Here is a 21,698-nt window from a genome sequence, read left to right on the forward strand (position 1 = left end):
GTTAGCACAATCTATGAATGGATGTTGCGCCTGCCTTCACCCGCCCAGCACCTTCTTCCACTTAGAGCTCCCGTTCTTTCAGAATCCTTTTTGTTTTAGCATAGTAGAACCCGATTTTTTTTCGTTTTTGACACAGCCTAGCTGAATCACAACAGTCAGCAGAATGGACACAATGGCGAGCAGCTATCGAATCAGATGACAGAAATGGCACATGGACACTCACAGATCTCCCACACGACAGAAAAGCCATCGGCTGGTCTTTAAACTCAAGACAGATGCAGAAAGCAAGATCACCCAACACAAGGCCCGCCTGGTTGCAAAAGGATACCGTAAAATTCAGGGGCATGGCCATGCCAATGCGTTTGAGATTACATGCAACCTGGCAATGCTATATGACATTCAAAGGCATAGTGATGTGAGAATTTTGACCATTTTGAATGGTGGGATGGTGGTACATGCACCTTGCTTCATAAAACATGGCTTTCAAATGTAGGGCGGCATCCATGATGCAATACTGATGGAAATTGATCCGTCGTCTCATTATGACACACACAGCTTTGTGAAGGGAGATCTTTGTATTGATGCACAGCTGAATTGAAGTGCAAATGCTTCGGTGCTGCTGTCTCCACAAGGAGCCTTGATGGACTTTGGCACCTTCTGTGCAGCTGATGCCTACTGCCTGTACCGATGTTGATGCAGAAAACACATTAGCTGACATGTAGAGAACTTTTGAAAGACTTGATTCAGAGTCTGCAAAAAAGATAATGGAGGAGGAATGTTCAAAAGTTGCCTGGTTTCATTGGGCACTGGCCTGTTGATCTGACAATGGCTGCTTGTCTAGCAACATGCTGCCTCCCACCGTCATTGGCCAGCTTCAACTGTCTTGGTAACATAGTTGACTCATTAGCGGTCTGAAGTTGCTGCTTGATAAACTCCAGCACCTTCAGCATCTCTGTTACCGAGTAGAACCCCCTGTTCATGGATTTGAGATGACCGATTGAGCATGCAGCCTGGCTTAAAAACTGATCATCCTGCAAAGCTGACAACTGTGAACGCAGCAGTAGATCTCCATCATGGCTTCTGATTGGTCCAGCTTGTAATACACCTTGTCGAAGAAGAGTGCTTCTTTCATCTGAAGTATTCTGCCTTGTACGTGTGTCCTTGGATTCAAACCTATCCAGCATGCCCATGGGAGTGTTGATTTCCAATGTGGATGTTTGATTGGTGATCATCCCAGAGTGATTAACTCCCTTTTCATGATTAATCTCATCAAAAACATTTGCGGCCATCAGCAAAACCTTATCTTGCTTTTCCACTGCAATGTCAAGGTTAGCCTGTGATGCTTGATACTGGAGTTTGCATCTATTACTTACGAGTTCTGGAGTCCTAGACAAACTTCCTTTACCAGTATCATTGTAGCATGGATGATCATTATAAGAGCAAGTCAATCTGTCTGAAGACACAGATGGGTTTTCAATTTCTCCCTTCCCTTTTTTATCCTGATTAAGAGTACTCACTTCTAAGATCTCGCATATATCATTTCGTAAAGGCCGCGCATTTAGATCTTCCAAAGGCCGCTGTAGTTTCATGTTTATAGTTTTGGTTTGACCTTGAACTGGTTTTGATAAGATTTCTTTGCTTCCCATGCTAAGAGAGAGCAGTTTTTTGGCATGTTGGGGAGGATCACAGCCCTAACAACCAAGCAAACACTCAGTTCAATAAAATCTTCCCTGGAAAGTAAAATCAGTTACATGACTCTGGCAAACCCTTCTCAAAAGAACTTCTCGAAGCCCTACACATAATTCCGGATTTCTTTGCTAACATGGTCCAACATTGTCCTTTCTTTTCTACTCTCTTGTATAGCTAGAAGATCATAAACTCATACCTGAAAGCCGGTCAAAGAATTCTGATGTTCACAGGGCTGCAATGCTTTCTCAGCCTCATGTTGTCCACTTTCTTGTTTTTCATGCGTCATCTGCACTGCATTTGTGTCTGATTCATGCTGCTTCGCATGAGTTGCATGAGAATCCAGATGGCCTGCCAACCGACCTTGTTTTCCCCGGGTTAAAAAAGAAAGTGATTGCTGATGAACATTGCATGGGACTTCAATGTGGTAGCTAACACGTTCAGTATGCATGGAAGCAATTGGAAAATTCAAGCCACATTGCCCCCATATGAGGTGTGCCATATTTGAGCAGCTCAGATGCCAAGAGACCAAAGGTTTTGACACTGCAAAAGACACATCTAGGTGCTCACTTGAGTTCCGAAAACTGAGTGTCTTGAGGATCTCTTCTAGCCCTTAGTGCAGCCCCATATGGAAATATCAATGCACACTTGCATGTAGCCTATCTAGCAATACGTGAAACCTATGTTAAACCTACGTAAGCCGTCTCTAAACTTTGGTCTTAAAGGGCCATGATCCAATGTCAAAACCGACCAAGAATAGTCAAAGCTAAGGTAGTTACCACATCTATCCTCTAATATCTCCACCATGTCAGTTGGAATGATGCATCAAATGTGTAGGACGATCAGCAAACTTGGCCAAGACAATGTGATGTGAGCTAGAGGATTTGTGAAAAATCTGTGACAGCATCATGGCCTTTAGTTTAGACACTACCTATTTGAATCTGTTGCCAATGAGCATGTAGCAGAGCCCATAAGGGTTCACTTTACCTTGTGGTGCAATCAAGTACTGCAGCCTCCAAAGAGTGACAGGATAATTGCCTCATCTACAATACAATCAAGACTACTTAGTCCGCCAAAGTGGAGCTTTCAGTTAATGAAAAAGGCAGTTTATAAGCAGAGTATATGGAGAGTAAGGAAGAGTAGACATCCTTGTTCATCCTGATTGTCCACACCTCAGTCCCATGTATTACTTCGACCACTTGTAAATTCCTTTCTTTTGACTAGCCCTCCTGAATCCCAGACATGGGAAGGAGCAGTCTCAGCTATATCATGAAGCACTCTTTTGTTTTAGAATATGCAGATTTCTTATGCATCAGCTGATGTACCAGCCTGTCAACGTCATTCTTCTTTCACTAATGTGCCAACACCTGATGTGCCTGCCTGTCAATATCATCCCTGGAATGGGACTCCACCCAACACAGAAATGGCTGCTGGTCGGTCATCGTTTGTCATTTTCTGGAAGGGAATGGCCTCCCTACTCCATACATTGCTCTCTCCACGTTACTACTTGTCGTTTTGATCTTTTCACAATCAGCACCTACCCTTTGAAATTATTGTGCGTTTGCACTGACAGTTGAAGCCCTAGATGTGTGATGATTTATTTTTTCTACCAGAAAGTGAAACATGATACTGTTCAAAGAAGACTGGTACAACAATGAATAAAGGAATGAAGATACCCTATCCTGCACATTGCATAGTCACCAAGATATAAAGACAAGCATCGACTTAGACTTCGGAAGCTGGTATGCATTTAGCCACCAAGATATAGTCATTTTCCTGCTGCACTACCTCAACAAACAAGGTAGTAGCCAGAACGTTGCCTGACGATAGACAAAAAGCATTGTCAAGAGCTCTTTATCATCCTTCACAGTATAATTTGTAGGAAGAACATTACCTCTCCCTCTCCTTGTATTTTCAAAATGCCATGAGGATACCACTGTTACAATGCCAAAACAGAGCATGCAAAGTATCTAAGAGATCACCAAGCCATATCAATTCTACCAAAAGAAACCATCCTGAAGCTTCAAAATGGACAAGAAAAGACTTACAAGGACCATACAGATGCTCTTTCACTATATTTGGGAGACAAATGCACCAATCACAGGAGAATTTTCCCTTCCCCAGATGTTGAACAGCAACTAGCCAAAAAGTTATGTGCAAGCCGCATTGATACTGTTGAGATTCAAGCTCGATGTCAGCTTGTGCCAGCTGCACTATGTGCTGGCATGTTAGGTAGCAGCATGTGTGAGACATAAATGACCGCGTCCAGCTGGTCATAGTGTGTGGACATTAGCTAGGGTTAGCTGTGTGTGGACACAACACAGTGTGTGTGTTGTGTATTATGGATTATGGCTTTATGCATTGTGTGAGAAGTGAGATGGCTTCCCTCCATGGTTAGGGTTTGCAATATACATTAGGGTTTGCTCCTGTGTGTGTGTCTCCTCTCCCTCTACCTATTTTTCATCATGGTATCAGAGCCTGGTACTCTCTATTAGGGTTTATGAGAGTGAGTGAGAGAAGAAGGAGAAGAAGCTCTGAAGAAAAGCTGTGAAGCTTGCCATTGATGCTGTTAAGCTTGGAGCACACCGATTTCTATCAGATCTGAGAGCTTGGCCTACGAGGTAAGGACTACTAAACACCCTTGAGCGGATTGCAGGTGATTCAAGCACAAACAAGGCAAATTAGGGTTGTCCAAAGCAAAAGAAAATTCTGGTTTTTTGCAAGCTTTCCATTGGAGCTTGGAAGCGGTGATGTATTGTGAAAATAGATGCAAATGTGACAAAGAAACATGTATCTGGCAAATGGGAATGTATTGGCAACTCATGTGCAAGCCCTACAATGAATTTGGAGCAAGTATGATGCATTTGAGTGATTGAAAAATTATTGTTTTTTAAGCTCTCACAAAACAGAGAAGAGAGGTCAAATTTTGATGAAATTAAATCTAGTTTTTTGCAAAAATCAGACAATTGATGGGTTGTACACATGCCTTGGAGTGTTAGGCAACTATACATGGTCTCAATTGACACTACAAACATCCCAAATTCCCTCAGGAGCAGGCGGCGCAGACAGCATTGCAGAAACAAAGTATTTTGTTGAAATTTTACAAGAGGAGGTCAAATACAAGCTATTTGATTGGTTAACTTCAAAATTGGCTTAGCAAATGTCACGTAGGCTGTAACGCCTGTGGTGACCGACGGCAGACCGGATGGCTATGTCCGGGGTTCAGTGGGAGAGGATGCCCATGCGGAGTCATGGGCGGCCAGGCTAGTGTGGACGGCAGGCCACACACTATATAGCTTGGGGGATGAGGGGCAATCCTCATTCTTCCTCTATGGCTGGGTGGTGAGCCAGAGACCGTCCCCTCTTGTGGTAATGCCCGTAGCGGCGTTACGGGAATGTAACATTGGTATCAGAGCGTGGTTCGATGGGATTGTCAGAGCCCGCGCGTGACCGGGGGACCGGAGCCCACTCGATGGTTTTCGACCATTCGTCTCCTTATCCTTATCTCGAATGGAAGGTGTGGAGGGAGGCAGCCATGGAAGAATGGAGGGGAAGAACTCTCTCCGACTCTCTCTCTCCCCGTCACACACAGCAAGCAAATTGTGAGGTAAGCTATTTTCGTTTTTTGCTGCGTTGAAGCTTGTGTGCAAAAGAAAAAGAAAAATTCGTTTTCTGTGTGGAAAGGGCGGCACAGCCCCACTGTCTGTGACTTGCTGTGTATGGCTGCTTTGAGGATAAGGTCGCCTTTATACTGTGTGTGGGGGAGGTGGGGGGGGCGAAGAGCAGCCCCACGGCAAACACCAGCCCCCTCACGACTTGAAGCTGCTGTGAATGGCCACCAGCCCACGATTGATGACCAGGCGGCGTTGACCCGTGTGTGGGGGTGGGGGGCGAAGCAAGCCCAGGGCAAAAACCAGCACAAGGTTCTGTGCCGACTTGCATGAGCGAAGAAATGCGTTGAGCCAGCGAAGTCGACGCCTGGGCACTGCATACGCCATTGTTGTTGCTCACGAGCTGGTTCAAGTCGATGGACGGTGTTTCTCGGGCGCCCACCGCACCACTATGGACTGTGGCCCTGCCGGAGTCTGAAGGGCGGCCAGGCCAGCCAGCCTTAGGCGGCCAGGCCAGCCAGCATAGGCGGCCAGCTAGGCGGCTAGCCAAACGGCCAGGCCAGCCAGCCTTAGGCGGCCACAGCCAGGGCCACAGCCAGGCTAGCCAGGCCAGCCAGCCAAATGGCGGCAACGACCACCAAGACCGGCGGCCAGCAAAACGCCAGTCCAACCAAGCGCTGCAGGCACCAGCGGCAGCCAGAAAAAAAAAAAAAGGGGTTAAAAAAAAACCATTTGTTTTTTTAATATATTTTTAATTATTCATTTTTATGAATAATAAAAATATAGGCGGCCAGCCCTTGATACCGCATATAGGCATGCCTAGCGCACACCTGGCAACGGGCGGCCAGCCTGGATACTCCCCACGGACGGGCGGCCACGCCCGAAGCGGCGAGGGCCGGCCCGGCTCGTACTTTATTTTATTTTATTTATTTATTTTTTTTAAACAAAAAAAAAACACAAAACAATGGTACACCCCACGCAAACAAGCCCAACACAGCCGTTGTGCCGTGTGGCCGTAGTGCCTGTTTTCCACGAGAGAGACCCACCGCACACGGCCGTAGCGCCGCGTGCTAAGAGAGAGACAAATCCCACGGCCGTAGTGCCAAGTCCTTCGAGACAAAACCGTTCTATGGCCGTTGTGCCTAGTGAACACGTCTATGACCGTAGCACCTCGAAATGATTCGTGCCGTAGTGCACATGCTTTGCATTCATGGTGTAGTAGACGAATATATGTGCCGTAGCACACTAACCCCCCACTTGGAGTTATATCTTTGGAAAAGTGTGGCACAGTCGTGCCGTAGTGCACCCTGGCCATTTGTGGCATAACGCACTTGCTCGTGCGGTAACGTACGTCTAAGGGTGCCGTAGCGTGCCCATGTCTGCTGAACCATTGATAGTCTTGCACACACGTCATGTCATGGCGTGCACATGTTGGTGTCACGTAGTAAGTGCACTCATACCCACATTGTGCCGTAGTGCACTAGAATTTTTTAAAGTGGCAAGAGGGAAATCGATGGTAATGTTCTCGCGTAGTTCGAGAAGTATTCGTTGTTAATACATAAATACATGATATAAATTCTCTCTGTTAGTGGTTTAACCATGTGGTTTACCACAAAGTAATATGAGAGCACATCAGACACATTGTTCTTGTTGAAAGTCCACAAGAAGAAGTTCGTGGCTCCAATGTGCTTAAACCCAATGAAAAATGTCTACTTGGATGTGGTCCATTGTGACGAACAAATGTAGTCCGTAGAGACACTTTTGCAAGCGCAGTCTTGCCATGGTCATGACTTCTAAAATTGGTCAATGGCATTTAAGATAGCTGGGATTGAGGTCGCGTTTGTCGATTACCTGCTAGTAGCCTTGATCACATGACCCCATTAGCAACGTACTCTCTAGACATGACTAGTGTTCGACTCTGGGAGCGTAGCCTCGCCAGATTTCAATTTCCACTTTTGCGAGCGTCGTCTTGCTAGAGTTAAAGTTTTGCTAGACAAACAAATCTGAAGGGGTATAGTCTTGAGATGTAATGCTCAATGCCCTTGTACAATTAAATCGAAGAGAACTGTTCTACTAGCATGGTTTTCTCTTCTTTTTATTGCCATGCGTTGACATCCCACTGCTCGAGAGTTTGTGGTGATCTTTCGAGGGGGGAAAGAGCCTTTTTATATGTCACATCAATTGGTTTGGTGGTAATTTGATGGTATGGGACATCAATTCTCACGGAATCAATTGTAGTCTTGGTGGAATGGGACGCCAAGGCTTGTGAATGTAACTTGACTCTTTGGCAGGTCTGTATGTACACTTGTCCGTAGTGATAAAGTGTGCAAGATAAAATTTGAACTTTGACAATTACAAATATAGCCATAAGTTGGGATAAAACCCAGTTACAGAGTTCGGAGAAGCTCTAGGTAGCAAGACCATGATGGTGTACTAGTGCTAACAGAGTGATTTAGTTCCGGAGTGATCTAAATCTAGAGGTTAGCCGTCAGACTAGTTTGGTTGGACAGTTTCATGCATGGGGGACGCCCTATAGCATTTTGCAAGTGTAGTCTTGCCTATGTTCAACATAAGTGTGCAATTGTGATCACATTTTAAATGCTACCATATGAATTTGGGAAATATATTACTTTCCTACATAAGCAATTGTAATATTGCATGACCGGCTATTTTGCTTACAAAGTTCATGTGCGTGTAAACCCTATAAGTCGTATGACCCCTTGGGAATGAGTGGAGCATTCCATGGATTTAATAAGGTTTTACATGGCAATAGCGAGTAGTATCTCACTCCAGATGAGCCTGATTGTTGTTAGTATCGGATCCGACATTAAAGTGTACATAAACTCGGGCTGAGTTAGGATAGAAGGCTAAGCCGGAGAGCTTAGTGGTAAATCCTACTGTATCTGGTGAGTTTTGACTTAACCGCAGTGTTAAGAAGTAAACTCAAAGTCTGGGGCTGAACCGGAGTGTTCGGAGGCAGACATACCTTTTGTTAAATCGGAGAATTTAGCAAAAGATGAGCTTGGGGTGAACCATGGTACCCAGAAAAAAAAAAAAAAAAGCTCTTCACACTAAAATAGTGCACAATAATTTTAGGGTGATAAAAATCCATCGCAGGAATGTTTTACAACTTTCCATAAATGATAGATGAAGACCATGTACTTTACGGAGTTAAAGTACATAGGTGGTGACTTCGGCGCCAAATTTTTTATAGGAAGTCACCAGTGGTGTGGTTAGGTCAGCCGAGACTCCACAAGACCTATGCACTAGTTTTTAAGTTGACCTCTATGATAAGGACGTCCGAAAATTCGTGTTGTAATACCAGAGATTGTACTGCAATGTGCAATGGAGGGGTCAATTTGTGTAGTCACTTCTTAGCAGCAAGTGACTTAAGCATCTTGTTATAGATGGCTGTATATGGTACTCCCACTCGGGGGAGGTACGCCATTGGGTACGGAGTTACTCACAGACTAGTATGGAGCTACTAGTGTGATGATAGTGGGTACGTAGTTACTCACTAGTGTGATGATAGTGGGTACATAGTTACTCACTACTAATACATAGCTGCTAATAAAATTAAGATCCTCGAGTGAAAGATACTCTCGATCAACATTTTAAATTACCGAACCACAATCCATGAGTATCGAGGTACTCATAATATGTTAACGTTGCTCAAATCGAGGGACCGATTTGTTCGATGGTATGAATAAGCAAGGAAAGGGAGTAACTTAAAAGTTACACATCACTAGTCCTAATGAGTTGTCAAGGTCATTCGTAGTTTGATGATCCCCTCTACCTATCAGATAACATTCAATTTTGCAAGCCCTGGCATTTAATCCGTAGTGATTATGAGTTTGGTGTGAGATATGGTTATGAAGTTCTTACAAGAGTACTCGTTTATTTGCTTGTCATTGGTTATAGCTTGGTAGAGATTGCCACCTGTGATGGGTAGGTAGCTTTGCCGCTATAATGAGGAGGCAGCAAATAATGTTCTCGTAGTTATACTTCATACCAACACCGAACAGGGATAGGATGAAATTCCTAAGTTCATTTTCACGAAGTACTGTGATGTTTGCATTTATATTGAATGTATGATGTAATGAGACATTGGGCTTGTGTAATTACCATCAATTATCTAGCAACCTATGGCTTCGCAGCAAGCTCGGTCATTATCTGTGGATGGATAATGTGGTTATTAGTAGTTTGGAATTTTTCTTGATAGATGGTACAACCCACCCAAATAATTCATAAGTGTGTAACCACTTATGAAGGATAATAATATGCAACAATGAAGCACTTTGTTACAAGTGTGAAACCACTGATCTGTTGCAAAACAGTTTATCAATAGTACCACCATATGTGCGTAGACACTATACCACATCTTCGTTGCAAGATGTTTAAAAGTTTCTTGGAAGGACTCAAGAATATAACATATGATATTAAACATGGTCTAGATTTGTTCTTGAACCTATGACACTAGCGCGTAGTCCGCTTAGGAATAAAGTTTTTGAGAACAAAAACCTTTCTTAAGGGATACTCTCAAATATCACATAAACTGGAATAGTTGTGTGAGTCCAGACAATACTTGAAGGGATGTGTCTGGTAATAGCAAAAAAGAGTTGTAAGTGATTGGATGTAACTCCAGACACCCGTAGTGGTGCAAGAATCTTTATCAAACATCTCCACATACTATATGGTCTGCTCACATATATAGAATGGCATAAGAGATAGGAAGTTTGATTGTTATATTTGAAGGGAAATCTTCAAAAACTTACATTTACTCTGAGTTAGAGTGGAGTTTAACCATCCATAGATTGATGGTAGTTAGAAACTCAAAAAGATTCTAGAGCATATGCTTGTGCAAAGATGTTACTCTGAGCGAAGTATCTCTCAACTTTGGAACTAATCCTTGTGATGCATGATTAGATTGGCTCTAGTTTATTTCTCCTATGGCCGTAGAGCTTTCCAAGGAGAAGTTTTAACAAGTTGGTGATGCAGCATGGTAGCGTAGTCTACAAATATCTAGTAGCATGGTCTAAGATTGCGCTACTAGAGTGCTCTCCAGTACATTAGCTTCTGTGCTAATGACATGATGCAAAATTAAGGCATGAAATTTACCTTAAGGTTTTGGTTGAAATACCAAATCATGGCTTGTGTGAGCATGATCCTGTCTTTACAGAGGTCTAGCGTGCTGTACGCGTACGCACTTTGTCACAGCCACGCCCACCTTCCTCGCCGACACGTAATGCTAGTTCGGAGAGACTGGCCGTAGATGCGACGGGTAGCGAAGCGAGAGTTAGTTCGGAGAGGCTAGCCAAGTCTTCGGGGGTATAGTTTTGATAGTCCAAGTGCGGGTCACCCTGGGATTCAGAACACCTATGCACTAGTAAAAAGACAGTTTTATTGGCCTAGTTTGTTTAAGAACGTCCAGACTTATATGCTGAAATGCAGTAAGTGCCAGGTCAATAATCATGAACGTCTTAAGGTTGGAGGACTACTGGAGATTCCTCAAGGGAAATGGGAAACATTTCCATGGATTTCATTACCGGTTTACCCAAGACGAGTCGAATGAATGACTCGGTGTGGGTAGTAGTGGACAACTAAACTGGCAAAGTTTATTACCACGAAGAAAACTGTAAAAACACCAGAGTTGGCAAAACTCTTTATTGAACATCTCTACAAGCTATATGGCCTGCCCGCAGATATAGTGTCAGATAGAGATAGAAAGTTCAACAGTCATTTTTGGAGGGAAATCTTCAAAAAGTTGGATGCTACTCTGAGTATGAGTACGGTCGATCATCCGGAGTCTGATGGTCAAACAGAAAGGGTTAACCAAATACTCGAGGATATGTTGCGTTCTTATGTCAGTAAGAAGCAATCTAATTGGGAAGAGTACTTGCCCTTATTGGAGTTTGCCTATAACAGCTCCAAACACTCAGCGACTGGATTTACACCATTCATGTTAATGTATGGATTCCAGTCGAGATCTCCGATGGCTGTAGGCCTAGAAAAGGAGAAGATTCAATCTGTCAAGGATTCCCTTGAAGATATGAATGATATGCTCAAAGCTGCACGTGAGAGCATTCGTAGCGCACAGGATCGCGCTAACACATTTGCCGATAAAGGACGCAGACAAGTGACCTTTGCAGAAGGTGACTTTGTATTTTTAAAGGTTCCTGCGCAGTCAGCAACCATGCAAACGGGAAAGTGTGATAAACTTTCTCCTAGATATTGCGGTCCTTTCAAGGTCCTTAAGAAGATTGGGGACGTAGCCTACAAACTTGAGTTACCGGAGAGTTCTCAAGTTCATCTTGTCTTCCATGTCAGTAAACTGAAGAAATCAGTTCACGGGTTAGAGAACGCAGTTTCTCTAGAGATTTTGGTGGACTTGATAGTGCCACCAAAGATACCACATGAATCTGAAAAGATTCTATAGGTATCGAGACACACAAACCCGCCATAACGTGTACCAAGAGGTACTTGTTAAATGGATAGATAGGGATGAGGAGGTAGCTACCTGGGAATGCCGTAGTGCAATTTCCAAAAGGTTTCCCCAGTTTGTTTTCGAGGACGAAAACTCTTCTTAAGGGGGGGGTAATGTCACGTAGGCTGTAACGCCTGTGGTGACCGACGGCAGACCGGATGGCTATGTCCGGGGTTCAGTGGGAGAGGATGCCCATGCGGAGTCATGGGCGGCCAGGCTAGTGTGGACGGCAGGCCACACACTATATAGCTTGGGGGATGAGGGGCAATCCTCATTCTTCCTCTATGGCTGGGTGGTGAGCCAGAGACCGTCCCCTCTTGTGGTAATGCCCGTAGCGGCGTTACGGGAATGTAACAGCAAATTTGTGATTCACACAAGTGAGAAGGTTGCTATATGATTGGTTGGAGCAATTATAAATTATGGAGCTGGAAATGAGCTGATTAAACAGGCTGTCTACTGTGATTAGTGAAACAGAGTGTGATTAATCGGTTAATTACTCTCTCATCTTAAACAATTGGTCTAATTCCTTTTACATGGAGTTAGTGGACATCATTGCTAAGCTAATGAATGCCTGGTCTCTCAATTTGGACAAGCATTGAAGAAATTAGAGCAATTCTACTACTGGTTTTTACTGGTTTTTCTGGTTTTTCTCAAAACAGAGAAGGGGATTTGACAAAATTGGTATGTACGCACCTTGGTTGGTGTTGATATGCAACATTGAGCTTGTTTAGGTGTCAATGCAAGTTATCCGCACTTGATTGAACCACTACATTGCAATTTGGAGCCTTGGAAAGCGCGACAAAACAGGGTACCTTGGACTGTGTATGCCAGTTCATTTTGGATGCAATCAGTTTGATTTTCTACATCAAAAGTGAAGTTTGTTGACTACTTTGGAGTATCTGGAACACTCATTAGAGTGTGGTTGAGCTGAGGAAGGCTCGTTTACAGATTTGGACATGTGCGGAAGGTACATTTGCATTGAGCAAATATGTCAGACAACCCAGTACAAATTGTGGGTGAAAAATTGGATAGGAAGAACTTCCAGGCATGGAAGTACAGGATCAAAAGCTTTCTGAAGGGAAAAGGTTTTTGGAATCTTATTACAGGTGCGGAGCCAGAGCCGGAACTACCCCGACAACCTACACAGCAACAGGTTATAGCTCATAAGCAATGGTCAGAAAGAGCATACAAAGTTTTGCATTACCTGTCTATATGTATCTCGGATGCTATACTCATACATATACATGATGCTGAGAATCCCAAGGATGCATGGGATACATTGGTAAAGCTGTTTGATACAGACACTAGTGCTCGCAAGTCTCAGTTGAGACAACAAATTCATAATGTGAAACGGAAAGGAAGGAGCATCTATGATTATGTACAAGAGATAAAGAAGTATGCAGATGCATTGGCAACAATCAATGCCCCCATGCCTGATGATGATTTGGTAGACATTACCTTGCGTGGTCTTGGCAAGGAGTATAAGTCTTTTGATACATCCATCTCGGTTCGGAGTACAGGTTTACCAGACTTTGATGAGTTGGTTTCACTCTTGCTTGTTGAGGAAATCAAACTCAGTGACTCTTTTCATGATGCATCTACTAGCCATGATGATAATGGCAGAAATCAAGCTTTCTATTCACAAAGGGGATTTAGAGGCAGGGGAAGATTTGCATCACGTGGCCGTGGTAATGGTCATGGATGGCAGGACAGGTCACCACAATAGAATTTTCAGCCTACATATGGTGCTAGAGGTGGTCGTGGATATACACCTCAGAGAGGCATAGGTAATCCTCGTGGTAGAGGACGTTGGCAAGGCCAACAAACATCTATGCAAAATGTGGAATGCCATTACTGTGGAAAATTTGGTCATATGGCACGTGATTGTTTCCGCAAACAAAATGATTTGAGAGGGGATAGAGCACAACATGGTGGACATTATGCACAACATGGTGGAAATTATGCATCAAGCAGTAATGATGGCAGTGCAAATCACTTGTTAGCCATGAAACATGTTGTGGGATCTATGATGTCGAATGGTGAAAATGATGACACTTGGTATATGGACTCTGAAGCATCAAACCATATGACTTGTCATGGCGAATGGTTTGAACATATGAAGCCTATGGATGTGAAAGGCTATGTGGAGACAGGAGATGATACCCAACATGCTATCACACATGTTGGAAGTGTACCATTGGTTATGCACAATGGTGAAACAAAGTCTATGGCAGATATCTTGTATGTGCCTTCTATTACAAAAAGTTTGGCCTCAGTTGGTCAAATGGTGGAACAGGGTTTACAGGTTCGTTTCAACGAGCATGGTTGCTTCGTTGAGGATTTCAAAAATGGATGTAGAGTCATTGCCAAAGGCAAGAAAGAAGGCATGTTATTTAAGTTGGATGCTGGGATTCCTGAGTTGAAATCAGCCATGTTCTCTAAAAGCCGAAATGTGGTACAAGACATTGACATGTGGCATAAAAGGATTGGACATGTGAACATACAAAGGTTAAAGAACATGCAGGCAAGAGGCATTGTTAGTGGGCTGCCTAGATTCAAGTATGATGGGAATATGCATGTTTGTGATGCCTGTCAGTTTGGAAAGCAGGCAAGGTTGCCATTCCCTAGAGAAGGCAACATGAGTAGCAGGCCACTTGAAATAGTTCATAGCGATGTATGGGGTCCTGCACAAAACCCATCCATTAAAGGCAGCTTATATTATGTGTCATTCATTGATGATTTCAGCAGAATGACTAGGATTTACTTTCTCAGAGAGAAAAGTGAAGTGTTGGGAAAGTTTATGGACTTCAAAGCTTTTGCAGAGAAGCAATATGGCTCTTGAATAAAATGTTTGAGGACAGATGGAGGTGGTGAATACACCTCACAAGCTTTTGAGCATTTCTTGAGAAAGCATGGCATAAGAAGGCAATTAACTTGCAGGGTACACACCTCAGCAAAATGGTGTTGCTGAGAGAAAGAATAGAGTCAACAGCCATACATGGAAGTACGCCAGAGATGCGACTTACAGGTTTTAGACCAGACATTGGACACCTCAAAGTGTTTGGTTGCATAGCTTATGTACATGTGCCTGATGAGAGAAGGAGGAAGTTGGATCCTAAGGCAGAAAAGTGTGTTTGTTGGATATACACAGGATCGCAAGGCATATAAATGTTACAATCCACAAACTAGGCAAGTGGTTATCTCACGAGATGTGGTGTTTGATGAACTTGCTAGTTGGTACAAAGCAAAGGATGAGGGTGTCATTGATTCCCTTGATGCTGATGTGCATGTGAACTTGCCACAAGCAAGTTCTATTTCTATGTCTGGGCCAGCAGAGTCTGAGAGTAGCACTATACGTCCATGGTCAGGACGCTTGAGACATGAGAGTGTGAGCACTGGGAGTAGTGCTGTGGATAAAGGGAAAAAGAAGGTTGAAGGAATTGGCATTACAGGTTATGAGTCGTCAAGTTCAGAGAGTTTGGATGAGGAACTTGGCATACCAGTTTTACGCACACCTGGTGCAAGAAGGCAGGATAGATATGTGCCTCCACATGCTAGAGTGACAGGTGTTCAGAGTGATCCGCATGCATTGCGAAGATCCCAAAGGGTCAGGTATCCAGTTGACACGGACATATCGTGATTTTGCTATGCACTACGCATATATGACCTCTTTGGTGAAGCATGTGGAACCTACATGCTATACAGAAGCTATTGGGAAGCATGTATGGGAGAAGGCAATGGATGTTGAGATGGACACATTGGTTCATAATGAAACATGGAATTTGGTTGCTTTACACAAGACAAAAATGTTATTGGTTGCAAATGGGTTTACAAGGTGAAATGCAAGTCAGATGGCTCCATTGAATGCCATAAAGCGAGATTGGTAGCTAAGGGTTATGCACAAACCCAAGGCTTGGACTATGATGAAACATTTAGTCCAGTTGCAAAGATGGGAACAGTGAGAGCAGTCATTGCTATGGCTGCAGCAAATGGTTGGGAAATGCATCAAATGGATGTGAAAAATGCATTTCTAAATGGTGATCTACAAGAGGAAGTTTATATGGCACAGCCAGAAGGATATGTACACCCAAGGTATCCCACTCATGTATGCAGATTAAAGAAAGCATTATATGGTTTGAAGAAAGCACCTCGTGCTTGGAGTGATAAGATAAGCCGATATCTTATCTCCCTTGGATTTCAGGTTTCTTCAGCAGATTCTTCACTTTATGTGAAGAAAACAGATCATGGGATTGTCTTACTTGTCACCTATGTGGATGACTTGATTGTCACAGGAGATCATGCTACAGATATTATGCATGTCAAGAAGGCATTGAGTGGGCAATTTGACATGAAAGACTTGGGTGAATTGAGATATTTTCTTGGGATTGAAGTGATCAAAGACCATGCAGGTACATGGTTAGTGCAATGCCAATATGCATTGGATATGTTGGCAAAATATGGGATGACAGGGTGTAAGCCAATGAGTACACCTTTGGAGCAGAATGTGAAGTTACAGACTGATTTTGGTGAAGAGTTGGATGATCCATCTATGTATAGAAAGATGGTTGGTAGTCTTATTTACATGACTATCACACGCCCGGATCTCAGTTATGCTGAGGGGCTAGTAAGCCAATTTATGCAGAGCCCCAGAAAACCTCATTTGGATGCAGTGAGACGCATTATGCGATATGTAAAGACCACTGCACATTATGGTCTTCTTTATGAGCATGGTAAAGGCTTGGATATACATGGCTACACAGATGCAGATTGGGCAGGTAGCTCGTATGACGAGATCTACTAGTGGTTATGCCTTTACATTTGGAAGTGCAGTGGTGAGTTGGAGTAGCAAGAAGCAACCTACTGTTGCTTTATCTAGTACAGAGGCTGAATACAGGGATGCAACCATTGCTACATGTGAAGGAGTATGGTTAAAGAGTCTCTTGGCTGATTTGGGTGAGCCTATTGATGGCAAGGTTGTCATTCATTGTGACAACATGAGCAGCATACAGTTGACCAAGAATCCAGTTTTTCGTACGCGGACCAAACACATAGAGGTCCACTATCAGTTTGTCAGAGAGAAAGTGCTGGATGGTACAGTGGATTTGCAATATGTGAAGACTGAAGCGCAGGTGGCCGACATCTTTACAAAGCCACTTAGCAGGGAGAAGTTTGAGTACTTCCGTACTATGTTGGGAGTACGTGGGATGAGCTTGAGGGGGAGTGTTGAGAGCTTTGATAGCCCAAGCTCATCTACATCTTCATCTATGGCAGTACATCATGAGCTTGAGAGGGGCTGTTGAGATTCAAGCTCGATGTCAGCTTGTGCCAACTGCACTATGTGCTGGCATGTTAGGTAGCAGCATGTGTGAGACATAAATGACCGCGTCCAGCTGGTCATAGTGTGTGGACATTAGCTAGGGTTAGCTGTGTGTGGACACAACACAGTGTGTGTGTTGTGTATTATGGATTATGGCTTTATGCATTGTGTAAGAAGGGAGATGGCTTCCTTCCATGGTTAGGGTTTGCAATACACATTAGGGTTTGCTCTTGTGTGTGTGTCTCCTCTCCCTCTACCTATTTTTCATCAGATACCATGCAACAAATGACTACATGGTGTAACCACACAGCACACACATAGACAGGATCTTTCGACGAAAGAAGCTTAGATGCACAATAGAGTAGATTAGATTTATGCAGCAAAAGGCACTTTTTTCATCCTGGCCTAGTGTGACCCCATGTGAGACGTGACAAGCCAAATAGCTGCCCGTTTGCAGCCCAGTCAGACTCCCCTCCCCCTGCTCCCCAGCAATGTTCCAGTGAGGTCAACAACCTCGGTGCTACATCCAATTCTTAATCGTCATGTCTTCTGTTCTCTCTTGCCATCAGATGTGTAGAGATCTTTGAACCATGATACCGGGCATCTAGCTGCTCGACTTGGGCAATCCTTGAAAAGGGGGCCTTACAAACATGAGCTAGCCCCATCCCGAACAAATATACATGAGGGAGGGCTGAGGCACATTGATTTCCAATAGGCAGCTCTACCTTCATAGAACATGGTCAATCTTGACATGATCTCATCCAGGATGTTAGAGAGCATTTTCTAACTCTGGAAAGCAACTTATGCACAAGCCATGATATCTTAGAGTTCATATATCACATGCATTATGAATATCTCTCTCATTTAATTTCCTTGCTACAATAACTACTTGTGCATGCTGCATGTATCCCCATTCCATGCACATTGGACTAGTGTAGTCTCGATTAAATGGAGATGCTAGTGTAGTCACAATAACTTCTTGTGCATGCTGCATGTATCCTCATTCCATTCCATTGGAGTATTGTAGTCTCAATGAACTGGAGATGCTAGAAGCATTCCCATTTTGTATACTCATTGGCCAATTTTGGTCTAAACGGATGTTATAATTTGTGTGAGGAAGCTAAGATAAGTTAGTATTCCTCGCGTAACATTGATGCATAAAAATAGGTGCAGACAGAAAACCTACGTACAGGCATATCCATTACAGTGGGGAAAACCCCATGTCAGCTTGATAATATACAAAATACTGCAAGAAATGGCTCAAGATCCAAACCTCGTTCTTTTGTGAACCTGTATCCCCATTGATTTGCTTTCATGGGAGTCTTTATCTGCTGAGAAAGCCTCATCCTCCTTTTTGTGAGAGCATCTAGAAGGGAGCCCATGGCAGAGGTGCTTTGGGCTCTGGCACAGCCCTTTTTTCCTATTATTTAAGCATCTGGGACATCCATAATGGCCACAACTTTGCCAAGAAGGGGGCACTGTGAAGTGAGCCTGTTCATCTCCATCAGTGTAAGTATCATTCCCAAGCCCATCAGAATCCCCAGCAGAACTTGAGCTCAGTTGTTTGGATCTAGAATCAACATAGCCTTGTTCTTGATGCTCTACACTTGATGCATATACCCCGCAAGGGTGATGAGGCACAATAGACTCACTATCATGCCTAGTAAATGCATCTACAGTTCCATATTCAGCCCTTTTCCGCAGCTGGACTTCAATGCTCAGTTTATGTTCAAGCTCCAGTACCTGAAGCAAGTCACCTTCTGTCAATGCATTGATAGCTTTCCTAGCCTTTTCCTAACATGTTCCATGATTGAGATATACTCACACACATACAAATCAATAAGAGAGCAGACTGACCTTTTTAGCCAGCACTTGTGCTCTCTGTTTTTCGGCCCTGTAATCAGCACGCTGCGATTGCAAGCGTGCTCGGAGAAATTCAATGGTCATTGCTGATGGATCTTCTTCAGACAGCATCAAAGAATTCCTACACAGCCAAAAAGGAAGGCAATAAGGAAAGAAATATTGCATTAGCCCTTTTATAAGAGCCTAGCAAGGGGCAAAGAGGAGGCAAAATGAGGCTCCACCAGTATGCATTCCCATATTGTTGTTTTTCTTGGTTTCCTAATTAGCATTAGTTCTCACTGCTTATAGAAAACCAAGTAAATTACCAAAAGAAAGACTTGAATTTTTTGCCAAAAGATTTATCTTGTGATTACATTAATCATGAAGCAGTCATATGATTACATTAAGCAATCATATGATTAGCGAGTGACCCTCAAAATGCAAGAATGAAGTTTCTTATTATATGTCCACAAAGAGGGTGTCATGTGCTGTGCCCTTCTGGTGTGATGCTCTCTCTCTCTTTTCCAAATATACAAAAAAAAAATGAGGATATGGGCATCTTTTTTTTCTTCTTCTTTTTTCTTTTTTCCAAACCTATCAAGAGCTGAGGAGCTGATGCTTCTTTGGAATGCCTTGAGATAGCCCCTGGCTTTCCTATCAAAAGCTCTGATGAGGGGTTTGCCAGTAGAAATGGGCTCTTCTCCACCATTACTCTTAAGAGCCGCCATCAGGGTTAAACCTGGGTACAAACAAAACATCAACCAATTACAGGAGGGGAAAAAGAAAGAAGGGGGGGAGGGGGGATGGGATGTATTCACCCTAATTAGTATAAGGAAGAGAACATGTCTTCAATTTATCATATACTGAGTACAGGAGTAACAAGAAGAAAACCCTTAATTAATTGTTAGAATAAAACTTCAAAAAGAGAAGAGAAGAGAAGGAAAGAAGGGGGTGTGTGTGTGTGTGTATACTGTGTGTTTTGGGGAGGGTGTGTGTGTGTGTGTGTATTGGGTTGTTGAGGGATTACTTGCTAGGCTGATTGAAAGGCTTGTAATGCTTGGAATGATTCCAGCCGATTGGAATTTATACAATTGCCCAGGACAGGATACAGAGCTTAACAAGCTAAAGGTGGTGGGCAAAATATATGACGTTGAAAGGGAGTTGGGTGCGCCTTTTTTCACAACACAAAACACATCCTGTGCTTGTCTTAGACACTAGCTAGGAACCCTTTTTTTCACTTACTTTGCTTTGGAGCCTCACTTGCATTCACTTCCCCAAACGAAAAGACATCTTCAATCCTTCTCAATGCACATGTTAAGGTTTTTAAAGCACACATCCAACCTCCACAATGTTCATGTTAAGGTTTTTAAAGCACACATCCAACCTCCCTCTCTAACATCGGCACCGTGAAATCTGTGGTTTTTATAGGAGTGATCATGTCTGTACAGGTTTAATATCATGATTTCTCCACAGCTCCCTCATGGGGAAGCTCTACATCTCCTTACACCCTTGAACTCCATGGGGGTCAACTTTATTTTTCTTCTTCAAATTTGACTTAGATTGTTATGATGGCTAACTTAAAGGCCATCTCAAAATATCACTTTTGCTCATTTATGTGTAGTCTATCTGCCTATGTTTTGTTTTTACAGTTTGTTAGAGTTATCCTCATAATGACACCTATTTTCAACAATGTTTAGAGTTCTTTGTTGTCTTTTTTGCTACCACACTTCTAAAAGACTCCTTTTGCTCATTTATGTGTGCTCTATTTGCCTGTGATTTGTTTTTACACTTTGTTAAGGTTATCCTCTCACACATGATGACACCTATTATCAACAATGTTCGGAGTTCTTTGTTGTTTTTTTTCCTACCACACTTCTAAAAGACTCCTTCACAAAGATTAGATTATCTACTTTGTACGATGTAAGCTTTTCATAAAATAACATGTGGAAAGGTAATCTCATGTAGATCAAGGGCTCCAAGAGAATCACTTTCAAGTTTGTGTGGAATCTTTATAGTTTATCTTTAAGCTACTCTCCATCATTAAGTGTAGTTCATCTCATCTCAGAATATCCATCATACTTTCGAGTTATTATCACCCTTAAAGAATTACACATGTTTACTTATAATGCCTTCATCATTCACGTTCTTTTCCCAAGCACTTGTGCTTAACAACCTAGAAAAACACCCTTTATTCAATCATGTATATTCTATTTTATAGCTTCTTTAGCTTAAGTGTCAAGAATTCAAAGATACTTATTTATCCGCGTGACACATGTAGAATCTCTTGCCAAACTCTATGATTCATAGTCACACAAACCTAAACTATTTCTTGATTATTGTTTTTATCAAGTTTTTTTTATGAACACGTGCCTAGCAATATACATTAACTTGACTTCTAAGTATGAGTCAAATTCATCATGCGTGTAGATATAAAATGCTTATATTATCTACACGCTCAAAGAACTAAAGACTTTCATTAGTTTGAAAGCAATTATCTTCAAAAAGTATGGTGCCTAACATTGCAAAGTTGGTTTTTTGACCTTAAAGGCATATATATCTAGGCTTGATAGAAAAAATATTACACTTTTTATGGTAGAGTCAATGATATCAAAGATGGAATCTTTTTGTTATGTTTTCACCTCTTTTGCAGGTTCGTTCTATCTTATGTTGTTTCTTAAGCACTAAGCTATTCAATTTTTACCTTCCTTCTAAATACACAAAGCTCTCCACCAGTCATGCTTACACTAACAATCATAAA

The 21,698-nt window shown here is 42.7% G+C and overlaps 1 protein-coding gene across 1 annotated transcript; it reads right to left on the reverse strand.

Moving 5' to 3' along the window:
- Positions 1-314: 314 nt before the first annotated feature.
- LOC147604093 (uncharacterized) lies at positions 315-20,291 on the reverse strand. Its single transcript, XM_086795300.1, has 7 exons — positions 20,183-20,291; positions 19,535-19,679; positions 18,956-19,082; positions 18,371-18,841; positions 1,886-2,059; positions 791-1,691; positions 315-679 (listed from the first exon to the last, which is right to left on the reverse strand). The coding sequence occupies exons 1-7, from the start codon at positions 20,274-20,276 to the stop codon at positions 468-470; spliced, it is 2,124 nt and encodes a 707-aa protein (XP_086651426.1). The 5' UTR covers positions 20,277-20,291; the 3' UTR covers positions 315-467.
- Between the last annotated feature and the right edge of the window lie 1,407 nt (positions 20,292-21,698).

Source organism: Cibotium barometz, chromosome 62, assembly GCF_041138505.1.
Source record: "Cibotium barometz isolate CiBa-2024 chromosome 62, ASM4113850v1, whole genome shotgun sequence".
NCBI lineage: Eukaryota > Viridiplantae > Streptophyta > Polypodiopsida > Cyatheales > Cibotiaceae > Cibotium > Cibotium barometz.

Coding starts and splice junctions, on each gene's coding strand:
- LOC147604093 (XM_086795300.1), bottom strand. CDS start 20,276: ATGTGTGCTTTAAAAACCTTAACATGTGCATTGAGAAGGATTGAAGAT. Junction 19,680..20,182: donor AAGTGAGGCTCCAAAGCAAA/GTAAGTGAAAAA, acceptor GTTTGTACCCAG/GTTTAACCCTGATGGCGGCT. Junction 1,692..1,885: donor ATTCTTTGACCGGCTTTCAG/GTATGAGTTTAT, acceptor CTTGGTTGTTAG/GGCTGTGATCCTCCCCAACA.